At 31.3% G+C, this 20,568-nt stretch overlaps 1 protein-coding gene across 2 annotated transcripts in view; it reads right to left on the reverse strand.

The window, feature by feature from the left end:
• Positions 1-19,464, reverse strand: part of LOC127721929 (uncharacterized) — a 249,551-nt gene extending 230,087 nt beyond the window's left edge. The window contains exon 1 of one of the 2 annotated variants that reach the window (XM_052228746.1): positions 19,216-19,464. In XM_052228746.1, coding sequence (XP_052084706.1) covers positions 19,216-19,252 — 37 coding nt within the window. In that variant the 5' untranslated portion in view covers positions 19,253-19,464. Of the gene's footprint in view, positions 1-16,895; positions 17,151-19,215 lie in introns of those variants that run through there. The other variant, XM_052228747.1, reaches the window with a different exon arrangement.
• Positions 19,465-20,568: the final 1,104 nt, after the last annotated feature.

Here is a 20,568-nt window from a genome sequence, read left to right on the forward strand (position 1 = left end):
CTCTTTACCGAAATCCGCATATCTTTATCTTTTGAAACAAAAAAGTTGAGGATGTTAGTTCAAAGGACCGAAGTGTCCAAGAAACCAAAATGTTAAAAGTAAATGTCCAATAATTCAAACCCATTTGTCTTTTAAATTTAGCACATTAAGATATAATTTTTATTACATATACAAGTTGATTTTGTAAAAATTAGCTTGTATGTGAACTGTTGTGAAAAAAATCACTGTGGGTCTAAAACTGTGTTTCATGTCCATAATTGTCCTAAAGCTAAATGTCATTGTCAGATTATGAGGGTCTGAATGGGGATTCATTATTTCTGTATTCCGTCATTTTATGCATTTTTTTTCTATTCGTTATACCTTTTGCCGATCATTCTTTATTCCATATATTCTAGTACCTCATCATTTCTTTTCTATATATTTGTCTGGTTATTTTCTGTATTCTTTATTTTTTTGTCAATAATTTTCGATTCTATAAACTCCCATCCACACCCTCATGTATAATGGAAGACGATAAACATTTTAGTATACATACCACCCGTTGTCACTTTCACCTGACATATAAATCACATATTTTTATTTCTAACCTGGACACAGGACTAATCTAATATACATATTACGTAATAATAACGGATATAGTAAATTCAGTAGAATATAACCTGTATCAACGCACTGGCTTGTTAAATGAATTTTGATCTGACAACTGTATCATAATTTTAGTTATTTTAAAATTGAGAATGGAAATGGGGAATATGCCAAAGAGACAACAACCCGAAAAGAGCAGATGACAGGCAAAGGCCACCAGTTATATTTGATAATGTTTTAATTTCGAATAAGGCAAATACCATTGTATTTTCAGAAAATCTCTAAACGGATAATGAGAGTTTAGCGACCTTGACTGGCTATACAACCCAAGCACGGTCGGTCTCTTAAAGTTGCCGAATTTGAGAGCCTATATCAAGAGATAGGCTTTACCTATCTTAAGGTGTTTCAAAAAAATATCCATTTAAGAACCAAATTGTGGCTTCTTTATATGTATACCAAAATTGAGTTCAAGGCAGTATTTTGTAAAAGAGAACAATTAATCAAAGTGCAAAATGCGAGAAGATGATTCATTTCCATTATTCCTTTTTATTGAAGTGACTAATCTTTTGAGGTTACGTCACGGAAATATATTTTAAATGAAAAGGTGCAGCTGGATGCATCCATAAAAACAAATTAAAAAAAATCTATGTATATAAAATGACGGGTATTCGTCAATCAGACAGCAATCCAACATAAACACAAGTAAGTTACCTGACATCTAGAATAAGAGGTTTAAGCATAACCCGCGTTGGTATCAACTTTCTGAGTTGTGAGTAAAATTCAATATGTATACACGTAGGACTGTAAACGGGAAATATACGAAAGATTTGTTTTTACGTACGATGGAGTGTCATTCCCTAAATAAATACGGGTCCACAAACTATTCGTATGATTATAAAACGGTAAATGAGGATCTCATTAGAGGAACACATTAAGTAAAGATACATGTTGAAGCAAGAATAATTTCCACATGCAAAACATCAAATAGAACGATCTCTCAATTAGTATGCAATTTTAACTGACAATAACACTAGTAAATGCTTTATATACTGATATGGAAACAAATATACTGCTCATAATAATTGCACATCTGTAGACTTTAATCTAGATATCCCGCGTTATATAAACCATCGCACACCATCGAACAGCTCATCGCACTTCACCCGTGACCATCAAACTTCATGATCTCCATTGCACCTCCGAGTCATACACACACACACACACACATATATATATATATATATATATATATATATATATATATATATATATATATATATATATATATATATATATACTTCTTTTTACTTGATTTTAATAATTGCAAACACGTTTATTCCGATTTTCTGATAGTGTTTTTTTATTATTTGAATTCCCGTAGGTATTGCCCAAAGAAATAAGGTTTATTCAAGGGTTTACACATCTTCATAGCTAAAATATGTTGATACTTAGATCACGAACAGATATCTATGACAAACATTTTTTAAATTGTCAGTATATGAATTTAGATTTTTTTTTAAGAAACGTAATTTTCAGCTACAGCAGACTAAATTGGCTTTTGATGGATTGAAGGCTTATGTAAAAATAAGAAAATGTGGTATAATTGCTAGTGAGTCAACTTTTCAAGAAAGTTCAAATCAAGAGGAATTTTAGAAGTGATATCTATACGACCTTAAATAATGAAAAAAATACGGAAACTGAAAAGGGTTATTAAAGGCCCCGCCCCGAAATGAAAAAATATGAAACAATTCAATTGAGCAAACTAACGGCCTACTTTATTTCAAAGCTATCTTGCCACAAAAAAAGCCCAAATACATGTATATAACAGAATTGATTTTACGAAAACCACTGAACTACGTGCTTTTGACTTTGGACAGACATATAAATACACAGAATGTTGTGAATGTGTATAGGTCCTTTATTGATCATATAGCTGTACACTCCTATCTATTTTATACATTCTTTGGCTTTCAAATATTTAGCATTGATCGTTCCTAGTGAAAGTAAATCGGATGCATGAAATTACTGTAAGTTCAGAAATTATTGCGTGCATTTATTATTGCGATTTTGTCATTTTAGACTTAAATGCGATTTTATTGTTTACGATTTTGAGAAAAATCCTGTTTAATGCATATAAAATATTTCAAAATGCGAGTTTAAATTATTGCGTTTACAACCCTGTCGCATTTTTCGCAATAATAAAAAACCTCGCAATAATTTCTGAATTTACAGTAATAAAATGTTGTTTTGTGAGGGGATCAAAAACGTAGGGATCGATGTTAATGTCTGTTTTATATTTAACTGGTCCGCCGTTCTATCTATAGCTTCGCACCGATAAGTGAACACAACAGGGGTCCAGTTTAGTTTTATATGTGCAGTACTATCGGCCTTCTAACTTTAGTGAAAATCTGCTAGTTGTTTCATGTATTTGATATGCAAATTATCACAAAACTAAAAGGATAAGATGGATGACTTGATAGTTGATCTTTTAACGTCCAGTGGCATATATTATAGATTGATTATTAGGGGGAATACAATAATTATGATATGATTATGAACATTGGCAATCATACCACAACTTATTTTTTATAAGAACGTACATGTGTAGATTTTCGTCTTTTACTGTAAACGACAGTGTCCCCGGGAGTCAACGCCGAAATCAAACTTATTTCTGAAACATACACTTCATTATTTAACCCAATGTAAAGCAAAACAAATAATACCGTTTTGAGCTTTAAAACCAAGGCAACCCTTCATACTAGTCAAAAGTTGCTGGATATTGATAGATGCATACGAAACTTGAATTAATTGTTTGTAGTTTTTTATCTTTTATATCCGAAAAAATGAACAAAAAATCTATCGGATAAAAACTACTAGTACCAATTTTTCTATGAGACAAAATTTATCCTTATTGGAGTCGAATTTGTCATATGGATTCATAAAGGACAAAAAATGTCCTCAGTTACGGAACAAAAAATACCTACATGGTAAAAAAAATCCGTCATTCTTTAATAATCCTACACGTAGAAGGTTAACAAAGTACTATTGTGAATAATTTTTTTCGGATATTAATCTTTTAGACATACATTAAAAATGGTGTCCTTGATATGCAACCATGAACGCACTGAAAAGTGAGTCCGTGAAAGTGTTCCATGTGTATTCCATTCAAATAAAGACTTGTTATGATAATACCATTTATTTAACTATTTTATCAAAAAAATTAAAATAAAAAAAGAATGTATATTAAACTCGTAAACACTATTTCAAGTTTAAACAATTCCTCAATTTAAAATCCTTCTTAAGGAATACGTGATATATTTGACTGATCTTATACTTGTTTAATTAAAAAATATGCCTTCAAATACATACAATTTTCCACAAAACATTTTTAGCTTAGTTTAAATGAAAATAAAGAACAGAGAATAAAAACACTGTTGATGAGAAAATACATATTCGTGTTAAATTCACCTCAGTTTAATTTGTTAATTCAAGTTTGACATCTAACATCTTAATGCGCAATCCACATTTACCCGACAATCTTGTATATTGTATTTTCTCAATGGAATAAACTAACGTGCATGTGACCATCAGAAACTAAGACAAAAATGATATTTGTAATGGTATTTATCAAAACTTAAATGTTTGAATATATCTTAGTAGAATATGAATTTGCCAAATAAGCAAAGAATTATAATTTAGCATTGTTCAATATTGGAGAAATGACTCAAGTTGAACGCTAATTCAATACTGATTCAATATTTTATTATATAGTCTCACCACATACAAACATAAAATAAAAATCACAGAAATAAACATAAAACGTTAAAACATTTGCATTGCATGTACCAATCTTAAAAATAATTAAAAACCAATTGTTCAGAGAACAATTGAAGGTCTTTCCATATCAAAGAAATTTTGAAAAGAAGCTAGTTTCCTCAGACTGATGCGATAGATAAATGGTTTTGATCTGCTTTAAAGTGAACTAAAGGATATAATGTGCTACTTCCGGTTAAGTGGATGTTACGTCCGGTCTCATATGATAGCTTCTTTTACACTGATTCCAAAAATATATAGTTTCTATATACTTTTGCCTATAAACCCGGATATAATTGACAACTTCCGGTTTACAGAAAGTCAGTTCTAGTCTCAAGTGATAAGTAAATGTATTTAAATTACAAAATATATGGATTCTGAGTACTTTTATATGAAAAAAGTGCAAAAATGGCTACTTCCGGTTTTCTCAAGGTCACTTCCGGTTGTCATTTTTGAAGGTCATATGTCACCTAACCTTATGTACAAAGTCATATGGCTTTATAATGAACTTAGTTGAAGTTATATTCAAATAATCTTATATTAAGACATTTCAGGGGCATAACTCCTATAAGATGCCATTAAATTGTATCAGACCAAATGTATCATATCTTCATTACAATAAGCAAACATTTTGCACTTGTTCTTTAATATGTATCTTTCAAAGTGTCGGAGAAAATGCAAAAACAAGCAAAAGTCACAATTGAGAACTTGACCTTGACCTTTGACCTTGACCTCATTTTCTAAGTTAGGACCTAGGGGCTTCAAATAAAAACATTCCAGGGTTATACGGTTAACGGTTGATGAGTTAAAACCACATACCTACAAATTTATTTTGTAAAGGTAGATAACTCCTATAAAATTTCATCGAATCGCTTCGATCCAAATTAGCCAAAAATTCCTGAGGATGTAACGAACAATTTGTAAAAAGAATTTTGTCGATATCTTTTTTTGTTATGAAGGAGATGCACACAGAAACAGTGAATAGGGAGATAACTCTTACAAAGAAAATTGTTCGGCTTAGCAGGGTGAAATTTAAAAGCGCATAAACTATACGATACAATATGAGAAATATCAAAGCGACATATTGCGAAACAACATTTATCGCAAGAACAAAATTTGGCGGAAGAAAAAAAAATAATAATAATAATAATCAGAACAAATACAATAGGTCTTTCCATAGAAAAGTGGAAAGACCTAATAATGAAAGACTTTTAAGACACAATATATTTACTCATTTACATTTAAAATTTACAGTGTCCACCTGTACTATATGAAAATAAAACTTTTTTTTTCTTTGAGAACTGGGAAATAAAATGCCGTTGATGTTTTTGGCAACTATAGCAGCAACATTGCCGATATTAATTACTAAATATAATTTTTTCGCTATCTGATAATTATAGATTAAAATATTCATTTAAATGTTTAGTTTAATGTATCATAATTTGTCTTAAATCTACATATAATTGGCATTTTAAAATGACATGAAGTACATCTTCAATAGTAGAGCTACAACACATGTCATCTCGTGGACTTTTTTTCTTTCATACTTTCCAGTTTCTCTTTTTAGTGGAGCTACCCCACATCTAAATTTTGCAAAAGCACTTTTGTTTTTAATTGACAGAATATTTTAAACAAATAACAGTTGGCCAACAGTATATTTTTAAGCCCATTTCGCTCAGTTGAATAGAAATTCCAATTTTAACTGTTCTGTCGTAGAAATGTCATCATGTTATTGTTTGTACGTAGAACATGTATCATTATATTAAAATGTGTCAGTCCCAGCCAAGATCCACTGAATAACCACGAAATGTTTACAGATGCAAAATAAATTTTACACAAAAAGTCATGAATCTGTAAGAACGTTCTGTACGATAAAGTTAATTAAGTGTTCACAAGAAAGTAAGTACGAATGTCGGAACATATATATACACTTTAACCGTGAGATTAAATATAAGCTTTGATGAGCTCTATAACCGACTATCATATAAAAACCGCAATGAATGAACGTTACACGATAAGAGATGAACGTTTGACAAATGCACGTTATCTGATGTACACAGTTATACACGATTGACGAACGCACGATACACGGTTAAGAATGAATGATTGATGAACGCACGATACACAGTTAAGAATGAATGATTGATGAGCGCACGATACACGCACGATACACTATTAAGAATAAACGATGCACGCACGTTACACGGAAAATACACGGAACGATGAATGATGAGCGCACGATTAGTACACGCACGATACACGCACGATACACGCACGCAACACGCACGATACACGATGAACGCAAGGAATAATGGTCAGTTTGAATTTTAGAAGGTCTGTATGATATCAAGTTTTACGTCGAACAAAATCTTTCTAAAAAGGAACGCATTGCCCCTTCCCTTTTCAAATTTGAGCAAAAACTTGACTCAGAATGGCTTAAAAGTATAAATGTAAGTATTAATTTTGTTATAATTTTTTGCATTTCTGTCAAATACTTATATTCAAAACATCCCATATTATACAAAGTTATTCCTGTAACGGCAGAACTACAAAAGGGACCCTTTCAGATTTTCACAATGTTCAGACTATCCAAATTTTTACTTTTTTTTTTACTTTTCTGAGAACCAAATACATCTGTAAAAATAGAATTTGATCGTCTAAATGAATCAGTGATGTACTAGTATAAGAATTCTATAAAGCACACATATTTGATTAATTATACAGCGTAAATCACAACAACATTGAAATTAATACACGTCCTTCGAAAGTACATTGGTTCATTCATTCATGTACCAGTAAATGTTTGGAAGAGGTTATCATAGTCCATTAATCTGCGATTTTATCAGTAGAATTTATAAAACTTCTGTTTACATTTGAAAGATATTGCATTACTGTTTTCATTGAGGCCATTCAAAAATATATGTTAACATAAGTATTCAATACGTTTGATCCATATCATTTTCGTTACCAGAAATACTCTTTGACTATACGCTGATTCCCACGTCATTCAAACGTTTTATGGGCTAACTGGATCCCTGCATCTTTGAACTGATAAAGTAATTGTGACTGCTTGACATTTTTCAAACAGCCGTCTTTATTCTTATGTACATAATCCAACGCCTTAAGAAATATATTAATTTATCATTTAAAAACAGTTATCGAAGCAGTCACGAGGAAGTCATCCCCATTGGAATATTCATCCCTTAGCTCAAGCTGAAGTAGATTTTATGCCCAACAAACGCACAAATGACGTCAAATAACGTCACCTAAACCTAAACACTTTGACGGAAAGATAGCGATTGGAATCAAGCGTATTCCAATAAACATGATAAAAAAAATGAAAAAATAGAAGTAAATAGGGAAAATTAAAATCCAAAATGTCCATTTTCTCACGCCTGTGACTACAAAACAGCTTTTGAAATTTGTATTGCTTGGTAAATACGGATTGTTATACCAAAACCTGGACTACAAAATGATATCAATGAAGGCAATTGGTTTCAAAGTTGATCTTTGGTACATAGTTATTACCATTTTTTGCTTAATTGTACTTCGGTTGAATTATTAAAGTTATTAATATCTAATTGAAAATTTTGGTAGTTATCGTAATATGTTTCAATATTTGTATTATTTATCCTTTTACAACTATCAATTTTTGGTATTTTTATGATAACCTTAGCATTCTTGTTTCAATTGAGATAGTTCAAATTGTTTAAGCAAAAGAAGATTGGTCATCAGAGGCAGAATAAGGCGAAATCTGAAAAATGTATTTACTTTTTACTCATATTTTGACTGCAAATCCTCAAACCTAAAACAAAATAACACCAATATGTCCATTACCTTAATATTTATTAGAATACATTAAATAATCATCTGTTCATGATATTTTTGGTGTTTATTAACAATTGAAAGAAGTTGTTTTTTAGCGTTTTTGCCATTTTTTTATGGGGAAGAGGTATATATTTCAACTGTGAGAAGAATTGTGAACGACAAAGATAATCACCTGATGATATTCGGAAAGCTTATACCCTGAGCTTTCATTTGATTCCATACTTGAATATGTACTTAACTCTGGCATATTGGTAGATTTCGTCAACTGTATGGTTTTGTGTTCCAAGTACCTTATGCCGGCCATCTTTAATTTGGGGGCCATATTGGATTTATTTTCGTGGCTCTATTTCCAAAAATGTCTATTAACAACATGACTACCACTTTGCAAAGTTCCATGATTTTACCATATGAATTCGTATGGGTTTTCATCTTCATCTCCAAAACTCCCGTCTATGACAATATTAGAAGTTCCACTACCAAAGTCTATACCTGATTGACTTATATGACTACTTGAGATTTCTTTAATGTTGTGTGCTTCACATTGATTGCAATTAACGGCATTGTCTGTGCTTTGTATAATAGTAGACGGTATTCCCGCAACACCAATATTAGAAACGTGTGTGTCATTCGATGAAATAGAAACTCGATGCACGTCTGTCGTTTCACGCTGTAGTGACCGAATATCGAAAAAGTCAGAGGTTGTTTCATCGGATGTATTACTCTCATTATCAACAAATGATTGTACATTTACTCTTTTTGAGATACCTGGTGCACCTGGGTGTGTCAAATGCTGGTCCTGAATGTTGTTGGAATGTGATGAACAAATGTTGCTGACAGCCCGGTAAGAAATTGGCCCGATTTCTTCATTATTTGGATCATCGGGCACATTATGATCTCTTAAAGCACGAACTTGTGTACGTTTTACCCAGAAGCAGACGTATACAAAGATTACAAAACCAAATAGAACCACGACTACGATGCTAGGTATAAGGAAAAGTGTAATTTTTCTTTTAATCACTGCAGTATCCTCTGAAATGATAATATTTCTAACAGTATGTGGTTTAAGAATTAAAGCTGCACATTATTAGACCTGTTTTCACAAAATATAAGAATGCATTGTCCCTTTTCCGTTAATCAGTAAACATAAACAGTAAAGAGGTTTTTTTTTTTAAATATAAAGAATTTAACGCATTATGTCAAACATAATTGAAATTCGATATTTGTAACCATTGTAATTTTAAAAAATGTATGCAAAGACTAGGAAACATAACGTACAGTTGTATTCACAAACGGCCAATTATGTATCAGTGTCATCAATCGTTACCTCGTGCAGTTAATTCCTTAAACATAACAGCTTCATTTGTGATCTCAAAAAATCAATATGCTGGTACCGTCTTTGAATTAGTTTCCGTGGTATCATCATTTTTTTTATACTAAATAGTTGTCTATTAACCTAGCAATGCACATTCCAAAGGGGGAATTAAAAGACATTACGTTGGAAGATTGACATAAATATCAAATATCATCATTAAAACCAACTCACATGTACATGTAGATCGACAAAAAGGGCACACAATAAATTCAAAATTGATCTGTATCTCTCTAAAATGTTTCTTATACATTCCTTATTTCAGCAGTCAGGTTATTGTGGATTCATTTTTTGTGCGGATACCAATTTCCGTGAATAATTGAAACATTGTATTTTTACTGATAATTGAGTTCGTTGTTTTTCCAACGTCTGCATACAAACCTATGGGCTACTTGTTCTTTGTTGAATATTTTGTTTACCAATACCAAAAGAAAATTGTTATCCCACAAATAATGATGAATCTACAGTATGCTATACACTGTTCAGTGTATGCTTTACTGAAATAGCCGATTATCACTATATCCACGTTACTGACTGGGTCATGTTTAAGTCAGATATTATTAGTAGGAGATCCTGATGACGAAAATCGTCAAAATTACAAAACATAAACAAACTTACATTTCATCAAGTCGATTATCATAAGAAAGACAATATAGTAACATAGACGTTCATATACTGTTTTGCTGTACTTACTTTTCTCTATTATATCAAAATGATAATCGCTGGCACCAAGACGATTAGTTGCTGTTATACAATAGGCTCGGAAATCCTTTATGTCTAGCATCTCAATTTCAATCAAAATTTCATAACCTTGGATTCCTACTTTATTTTCAAATCCTGTGTAACGCAATGTATAATTCAAAATATTGAAATTTGTAATTTTTCTCTTTCTACTATACGTCCGTCCTAATTTTTCAAGGAATATTTCTTCAACATCCGGGTAACTGTAGATAAGAAATGACAATTTGATTGAGTGCCCGACTTTTCCAATTTTCACGTGTCTATTGTCTTTTGCAAATACAGGTGAGCCTTAAAAGAAAACGAACTCAAAAATTTGTGATTTATAAATATTTACATTGTAAGGTATTTTGGCTGGTTGAAAAAAATTATGTTAAACAAATGTATTTCCTTTTCTCAAATAGGAATGTATATTTCCATACAAAGGTTTGATTGATTTGTATTTATAGTTATCGCTTTGCGGCAAAAGGGGAATAATTATATTTTTGAATTGTTTGTTACAAGTGACCGACAAATTCCGGATTGTCATGCTTCCTCAGAACTAGCTTGATTTATCAATTTCGTTGAGTACGGACATGCAGTTGTGACAAGAACCACTGCTTGAGAATGTGGTTGAAGTGTTTTGAAAACTATACCAGAGACCAAATAATATAGAAGTACACCTTTATGTCACCGTACTGCCTTCAATAATGAGCAAAACCCATATCGCATAGTCAGCTTTACAAGGCTCCGAAATGACAAATGTAAAACGACAAAATAACAGCCTGGTGTATGTACAAAAAAAAATTAAACAATAAATATGACAAAAAATATAAAACTGTTAATGCCGATATATTGACTGAAATTAAAATTAATAATAAATGTGTGATAAGGATAGATTTATTAATAATGCTAGATACTTCCTCGCTATTAATTTGAGATGTAGGCTTGTGAAATGTTTCCACAATTAGCTGATTTAGAAGCCGCATTTCTTTACCGATGTTCAGATCCTTTAAGAAGAACAAAATCAAGGTAATGCAACTAAAACAAAAACAAAAACACTCCAATATGAGCAAGTCAGGTACGTCGACACGGTACGCGTTTCCTAATAAATAAATGAGTACATCTACAGCAATACGCTATCTTCAGTTAGTAAGCAATTCACAATCGGGAATAGTAAATTATCGGGCATTTAGATCGGAAGGTTATTCTGGTATCTGGTCATACGTTTAGAAAAAAATATTAATATTAATCATCACTATATACATGAATTTACTTAGATAGAATGTTCTTATAAGTTGCTAAAATGTAGATATTACAATGGTTTTTTTCACAAATATAATACCAAGTTTGGGTCACCGTACTATTATTTTTCAAGCTACAAGTTGTGCACAATTGCCAAATTTTGTATAGATTATTAAAAAAAAAACACCTTTTTTTTGTGAATAGAAGAAATCTATCAGATACAATTTTGGATTGAAATATGAGAAGATAGGTTTTATAATATGCTTAAATAAATGTAAAAACAAAAAATGGTGTTACCGAACTTGTACAATTTAAAAAAAAAAATCTTTAATATTCCTCTACAATATTCTACTATGAGAGTTGTTCCCCTTTTATGGCTCAGTTAAAAAAAAATCAAACATACACAAATATTTGGTATTTTAAAAAGCATATTTAAAATAAAATCTTACACATAATTGCAATTATGTCTCAAAATTTGTAAATTTGGGCAAAGAATAAGACCGATTGTGTACTGCTATTTTGCAATCCAAGATCCAATTTACAGTTAATCTACCTTTAAACAACTAATTTTCTGTGGCAATATTAAACTTAGATTTTTTAATTATATTGCTGGGTTCCAACCATCATATATAAAACTTTAAGTTTTTCGATACTTATACATGTATATTCGCGTCGTTCAAAGTTTGCAAAGTTTTGGCTCGGAGCAATTATTATGAAGGTAAATCAAGAAAAGCATTTCGGAGGCATGGAATGTATGAAGTGTTTTTTTATATTTTTTTTCTAAAACCGCGATAACATTTCACTAATGAGTACAGACATAAACATAGACACAAAAGAAAATATATGTTTCCCGTCCTAATTAATCAGTTTGTGTCCCATTTCCCTGTGTTGTGTTGAAGATGTCTTCGCAATAAGAAGCGTTCAGTGAAATATAAATACTATTTCAAGCATATTTAAATTTGCTTAGCCTGCAATATTAGCCTTTTAATGATAATAAAAAAGCAAAATCTTCAAAACGTATAGGAACGAACGGTTTGAAATATTCTACAAACAATTATATCATCTAGTGCAACATCTACAATTGTATATTTAAACCTATGCAATCCATTTTAATTATATTTCATATATTTCAGTACATGATTATACCGTGGACAGTTATTGTTCCAAGGCGCCTGCATATGGAATATATATCTATCTAATTTTTTTTTGTATTATGTTGGTATTTAACATGTTGAATTGACGTGTTAGAAAATTCAATACGGTTTCTGGCGTGGCTGTTAAATACAAATACTCCTACAGGCTACAGGTTGACCGTCTCTTAAAAGTAAAATCACAAAAATACTGAACTCCGGGGAAAATTCAAAAAGGAATGTCCCTAATCAAATGGCAAATCAAAATCTCAAACACATCAAACGAATAGATAACAACTGTCATATTCCTGACTTGGTACAGGCATTTTCTTATATAGAAAACTGTGGATTGAACCTGGTTTTATAGCTAGCTAAACCTTTCACTTGTATGACAGCCGCATCAAATTCCATTATATTGACAACGATGTGTGAACCGAACAAACAGACACAATAGGTAAAAATGTCAAAAATAGGGGTACAGCAGTCAACATTGTGTTATCATCTTAATCACTATAAAAAAAAAATGTAACGAAGAAGCACAAAAAGGCATACACCAAATTTAACATCCTCATTTTGCATTTTTATTAAAAGCACTGATAATCATTCAATATAGTACCTGTATGTATTTGTTTGATATTGCCGATATGATTTTTAAGCAATGAAATAACAATATATATCTTTGACATTTTTACGTATTATGTTTTGCTCACACATTGTTGTCAATATGATAAAATTCCATGCGACTGTAATACAAGTGAGAGGTTTAGCAAGCTATAAAACCAGGTTTAACCGACCATTTTCTACATAAAGAAATGGCGGTACCAAGTCAGGAATATGAAATTTATTTTCCATTCGTTTGATGTGTTTGAGCTTTTGATTTTGCCATTTGTTAAGGAACTTTTCGTTTTGAATTTCCCTTGGAGTTCGGTATTATTGTTATTCTACTTTTTCTAAAATGAGCAGACGATGATCCAAAGCATTATATAATTATTTATATATATTTATACTATTCTTATTGTAATCATAAAAGTTGCCTTGTGACATAGCAGTGATTTATTACGATTGATATCGTTGTGCAGGCTGTTCTTACTATTTGATTACAAAACGATTTTGATAGTTATCAAGAAAAATCCGCAAATTTTTCAAAATAGAAGAGTAGAAAAAATGCAATTAAATACAACCGATTCCGACGTTTTACTTTAAGGTTCGATTATTTATTTGTTCAAAATGATTGTTTTTTTTTTTTTATAATTATTAATATGTGCTTTTTGTGTCTAGGACCTTAAAAGCTTGCTATACAGTATTGATTTTGCTCATTTTTGAAGGTCGAGTGGTGACATGTAGTTGCAAACATCTACGCATCTTGTCTCTGGTGGATCGTTGTCTCATTGGCAATCATATCATATCTCCGTATTATATATCAAGCATATAAAATGATTTAAGAGCAGAAAAAAAAGTAAAGCTTTAAATTCTAATAAAAAAATAACACAATGATATAAAAGCCTTTTTATTTTCTTTCTAGATTGGTCAATTAAGTGAAAACACAAACCTTCGATAACATTCATACCCCAAATAGTACAAGGTGTTTTGCATTCCATCTTAATTTTTTTACATGAACCCCGATATAATTTTCATACCGAAAGCATAACTACATTTGGAATTGTATATCGTGTAAAAGACTGAAATTTTGCACCTTTTAAATCATGTAAAAGAATATCATGCAGTTTAACACATTATTAAAGCGATGCTCGTACATATTTCAACCCTCGTCATGATGGATATTTCTATCATATATGCTCAATTCATTTTGATGTTTAACTATCTTTTCTTGTATGCTCTAATTTAAGAAACATTGTCATCGGTCAATTCGGATTTTGTCTGTGAAGTAATGTATGATAAGGAAATATGATATGTGGCCTTGGATTTTCTCTTTTCTTAAATCATCGATTTGCATTTTACCACTCTTGTGGAGAAATAACAGAAACTATATTTCAAATGCAATTGCCCCAAGAATACACCTTCTGAAACACGACACAGATTTTCGCCAATTATTCGTCTACTGTCAGTTGTTTTTGTAGCTTTGTAGTTACCCGTGTTAATATATCGTTCAAGTTTACTTTTTGACGTTTCATCTCACACTGTTTGTATACATATAAAAGCCCTTATACCGATTTTATTTGAGAAATCTATTCACAAAATATAGTCTGCCCTAGTCGTGTACAATGGTTTCAACCACATGGCAACCGACCGAATCTTACAAATGCTTTGGCTGTCTTTGATGATCCAATGTGATATACAGACATCAAGTTGAACCACAGGAGAAAACATTAAAGACAGAGACGGCGAATGGAAAAACGAAAATGCACTAAACCATAAATTAAAAAAAATCAGATTATCGAATTTATTTTGAACACGCCATAAGACGAATAAAAACATTTAGGGTTTTTGACAATTTGGTGACAATAGTTTGATTCAAGTTGTTGAATTGTGTGCCGAAAGTGTGGGTTATTTGACTATGCAACAGATAGAGTGTAAAATCCGCCATCAATATTTTTACCTTTTTTAGTACTTGTTTAAAGTTGGGGTTTTTTTTGCACTACGTTATTAAACAAATACAAATAGATATATTAATATTTATGAAATGCTCTTACCTGGATCTTGATAACTATATCTTTAACGAGAAGCCTTATACCCAAATTTACGATAAAAGCGATGATTTTTCATTTTCGATTGTTAATTATTCATTTTTAGATGATGGTGACGTTCCCTTGTCATCATCTTAAAGTGTTTATATATCTCAACTTGTTTGATTCGCTCGTGTATCTAACAACGTATTTGATTTTAACGAAAGATATCTTTGTATTACTGAAACATTACAAAACCAGGGTTTTCGATATCACAAACTTGTCAAAACATTTACTAAATTTTATCATCGGTATTAATTCGTAAATATAAATCAACGTGCAGACATCTTATACGTTCAGGTATTTCACATCTCATATGTTATGGTAATATCCTATACAAAGCGCAAAAATGTCGTCATTGATCCCAAAAGCTAACCAAACCTTTAAAAAGACTTATTCAGAAGGGATGTAGACACGATACTGTTGTCAGGTGATTAAAGATTGCATTTTTTGGAATTCATATTGAATCACTCATAGGGTCTTTGCATCAGAAATAAACACATTTGTTCTAAAACCAGTTGTTCGTATGATACGGCTTATGTTTTTCTCGTATATTTTATGATGATATGATACTAAACCCCTAACGGGAGAAATTGTGCTTGATTTTTGTATGATGCTGACATAATCTTTCAATCGGTTTAATTGAGGTCTGGAGCTGGCATGTCACTTATTGCTAGTAGTCCTTTGTTAATTTATGTTTATCATTGCCATTTTGATTAGTTTCTTCTGTTACCTTTTCTAACATCGGACTCGGACTTCTTTTAAACTGTGTTTTACTGTGCGTCTTGCAATGTGTTTGTTTATTCTACATTTGCTAGAGGTATAGGGGAGGGTTGAGACCTCAAAAACATGTTTAACTCCGCCGCATTTTTGCGCCTGTCTCATGACAGGAACCTCTGGCATTTTTTAGACTTGTATGTTTTTTTTTTTAATTTTGGTTCAATTATATGTTTCGGAGTTTAATGTGACGTCATTTTCGCTGAACTAGCATACATTGTTGTTAAGGGGCCAGCTAAAGCCCGCCTCCGGATGCGGGATTTTTTTACGCTGTGTTGTAGGCTCATTGGTGGCCTTTTCTGTTTTCTGCTCTTTGGTCGGGTTGTTGTCTCTTTGACACATTCACCGTTTCCATTCTCAATTTTTTTATTGACGTCTTGAAATTCGGAGTCGATGTTAACTGTTCGCTGTTTGCTACGCCTAGAAACTTTTCAATGCAATTGTATTTTGAGATAGTCCAACCAAAATCTTGTATCGGTATTGTTATTTAAAATCAGATCAGTATGTTAATCCCTTTCCAAATACGTCTTTCAATCTATTGATTTGTACTCATCTATTGCATTAGTTAAAAAACGTTTCTTTGTTGTTTTTTTTTTTTTTTTTTGCAATTTAGAATTGTCGTCACTCATCCTTAAAGATGTGTAGTGTTTAAATGATGTTATACAACGTCTTGCAATTTATTGGTAAAAACAATGCATAACTCTAAAATAAGATTAAAGATATTTAAATCTGTTTAGATAAACGTACCTTCATACTGTACATTTGTTGACCTCGTCTGCAATACCTTTCCTTCAATATCGGGTATACCATTACTGACAACACACTCATATCTACCATTCATCTGATACGGAAAAGGATCCTTCTGGATAGTGAATGTTTCATTCGTCAAATTTACAGAACGGACGAGTTCCCCATTTTTTGATATGTGATCTAACCGGTACACACTATAAATGTCCGGCACTCCATCACATTCACATTCAATTGTCTCATTGGTGTAATGAACTGTAACTGCAGGAGAATCTGCAATTCAGTGTTGGATTGTTTTGGGTTTTTCATATTCTTACATAAAACATACATTTCAACAAAACCTGCATTACAGACTAATTCAATGATATTATAATATAAGTGAAATAGATGTTATTCTGCTCTTCAGTTGAATTGTCTGTTTCTGTTGTAACATACACTATCATGCTTTCAGCACACACACTTGTCTTGTCCTTTGACAAGTTTACCATCTAGTGGGATCCAGATAACATATTATTTTGCGGTTTTTAGTGTTTTAGTTAATCTATTAGCATACTTATTAAGATTTAGATTTCTTTTTAAGATTCACTGAAACCGATTTGATAGTCTTATATAGTATGCTTCGTACAAAGGGCATATTACTGAATTTGATTTCCGGCTGCACTAAACGAAAGGCTTCAATGTTTGAAATTTCTAGTACTGTGACATTATGCTGCATGTAAGTGTAAAAGTTATGGTTTGTCGACTACAACACATAAAAGAGTGTCTAAGTAGGGTAATAATTTTTACTGCAGACTATGATATTGAGAACTCGCACGTTAAAAAGTCAGCTAACATGTCAGTATAATACAAATCATAATACATCCCTATCTCATTTTCTTAATGTGTATGCACTCTACTTATTTAAGAGTTTATAACTAAGAGACATGCATATATCTTTAAAATTCTATTTTAAACTCTTTTGAATTATTTTGGATTAAATTGCAATTTATTTGATTCTGTTTGTTACAGGATTTCGTATGTATTTTAACATAATCTAATGTTTTTAAAAATATTTTACAAAAACAGAGAAATAAATGTGTCTTCAAGATGAATATTATAAAGCAAAACAATGATTCTGATGTATTTCCAACGAAAAGTATACTTTAGCTTTGTAGATTAAATATAACGTGGTCATGATTGTACATACTTACACCTTATCAATACTTTGATTTCAATCATTATTGACGAGTGTGTACTGTCCACACATTTATATTTTGACAGATGATCTGTACGGTCTGGTATAAACAAATAGCTCACACTTTGATTATCACCAATAGCTTTGATTGTTCCAATTGATTCTAACTGTAAAGCAGTGATGAACTGTACTGTGTCAGCTGAACATTTGATCTCCAGTTCTGTTCCCTCTTGTCCAACTATATTGTTACGATCCGTTTCTTTAATGAACCATAATTCTGTATTTAGAAAAAGGGTTTTCATATAACTTATAAAAATAGTTACTGTGTATATGTTCACTTCCAATGATCTATGTTTTGCCTATCTTAACAAGAACATGTATTTTAGGTATACAACAAAACTATATAGGTTCTATTTATGTTACGTTGGGGGACAACACACAAACTACATAGTCTTGATAACATTGTTATCCTTTATATCATGAATAACTTTTAGTTGCGAAAACACGTGCAATTTAACTAAAACGTCTAACTATACCAGGAGCAACGATGAGCTTAATTATGACAACACAAATCTGGTTTATGGATTACAATGAAATCTTTTCGGATTGGTATATGTCGGTGAAATCAAAAGTGCCTATAAAACGTATGTGTAAAAAACACAAGGTCCTCTTTACAAAGAGTTTTGTGCATGGAGTTTAATTTATTAGATTTCGGTTTACCCAAGTTTAACTGTATATTTTGAGTGTCAAAATGGGATACATGTATGTATTACTGAACAAATGCCTGTACCAAGTCATGAATATTGCATTTGTTTTTCACTTGTTCAGGTGATTGATTTTGTCAGTTTTTTATGGAATCTGTCTTGGAGTTCGGTATGTTTCTTCGGTTTTTTTTTGTTAAACAGTCTTGTTGAATATCAAGCTGCTGGAGACGACGACAACAGATCTAAAAAAGTTATTTGATAGAAATCTAAAGTCATGTTAAAACTTTCTAGTATATCAAACATATATATGAAATTGTTGATTTTTCATTAAAACTATAACATATTTCCACAAATTATTTTACTACAGTCATCGAAATATAATGAGAATTTAATCGATTGCTACATTATAGTCCGAAATACCATTTGATAGATAACTACTTACTGACTACTACCAGCTGTACCCGACCGAAATCATACATATAACATCTATAATAGCCTTCATCTTTAAGGGTAACATTGTAAATGTGAAGGTCTACATGTATTGTATAATTTTTGAGTCTTCGAGACTTCTTTCCAAAAAAAGGTCCATCTTTAATAGTGCTATAATAAAGAGGTCCTTCGAATATAAATGTTAGTATTGATGATGATCCCTCAATAGCACATACATGTTCAATTGCATGTGGAGGACAGGACATATCTACAATTACAAATAAGAATATACAAGTGTATGCACCTTATATATTTGGGTGCCGAACACACAGCTTTTCTATTCTCATATCATTCGGCCAAATAAAACTTGGAGATAAACACAAGCCGTGGAATATAAAGTCTTTGTCAACTGTATTACTATTTTGGTTTAATTGTATATCATATATTGAACATACTATTTGGAGTAACTTTGTCACATACTTTATTTCTTTATTATTCCATATGATCATGTAACATCGACGTTAAAATGCAATATGTGATGCATCTAACGTTGAGAAATATATCAATTGTGAATTAACACGTTTAACAATTTAGTTTTGTGGTGTGTGTGTTTACTGGAATCAATGATAATTCCACTGAATGCTATATATACATTACAATATTTTGGACACATTTTCGCAGATTACTCAGTCATCTCGTTCTACATATTTATATATGTATATATATATTGATTTATTTACTTCGTATGTATCATTTGACACTGACGATTATCAACTGACATCTTAATAAATTGAAAAAAAAATGTTTTAGAACCAATCAGATAGCACGTTTGCATAAAAACGATAAACTTACTCGTTATGTTTAGCTTTAATGCAGCTGACAGACCTTGATCGTCTAACCAGTAAATCCCCGTGTCATTTGTTGTTACATTTGTTTTCTGAATTTCTAAAATATTCGGACGTACTATCATATCGTATTTGTTGGTGATAACTTTTTTATGGTCTGTATAACAGTATATATATCTTTCGTTGAAACGGACATCTATCTCTGAGTTAATGATTTTGAATGCCAGATTTACCGTTGACCCTTCCGTTGTGTGAACTGTGATGATTGAATCGGTGAGTTTTGATTGGTCTGAAATAATTAAAAAAGAATAAAAATACTTTGGAATAAAAATTATAATTTAGCTTCATATTTTTTGTTTTTAACATTTTTTTATATATTTATTTACTGATCCTTACTTTTGTCTCCATGTTTACTATGAGTAAGGCTCTTCTAGAGTTTTATTCAGGACCAAGATAAACCTGCTTTATAAAAACATTTTCACGATGATAAGTAAGAAGTTACTGGTCAGACTGGGGTAAAA

The sequence above is a fragment of the Mytilus californianus genome, unplaced genomic scaffold (genome assembly GCF_021869535.1).
Source record: "Mytilus californianus isolate M0D057914Y unplaced genomic scaffold, xbMytCali1.0.p SCAF_12, whole genome shotgun sequence".
In the NCBI taxonomy this organism is placed as follows: domain Eukaryota; kingdom Metazoa; phylum Mollusca; class Bivalvia; order Mytilida; family Mytilidae; genus Mytilus; species Mytilus californianus.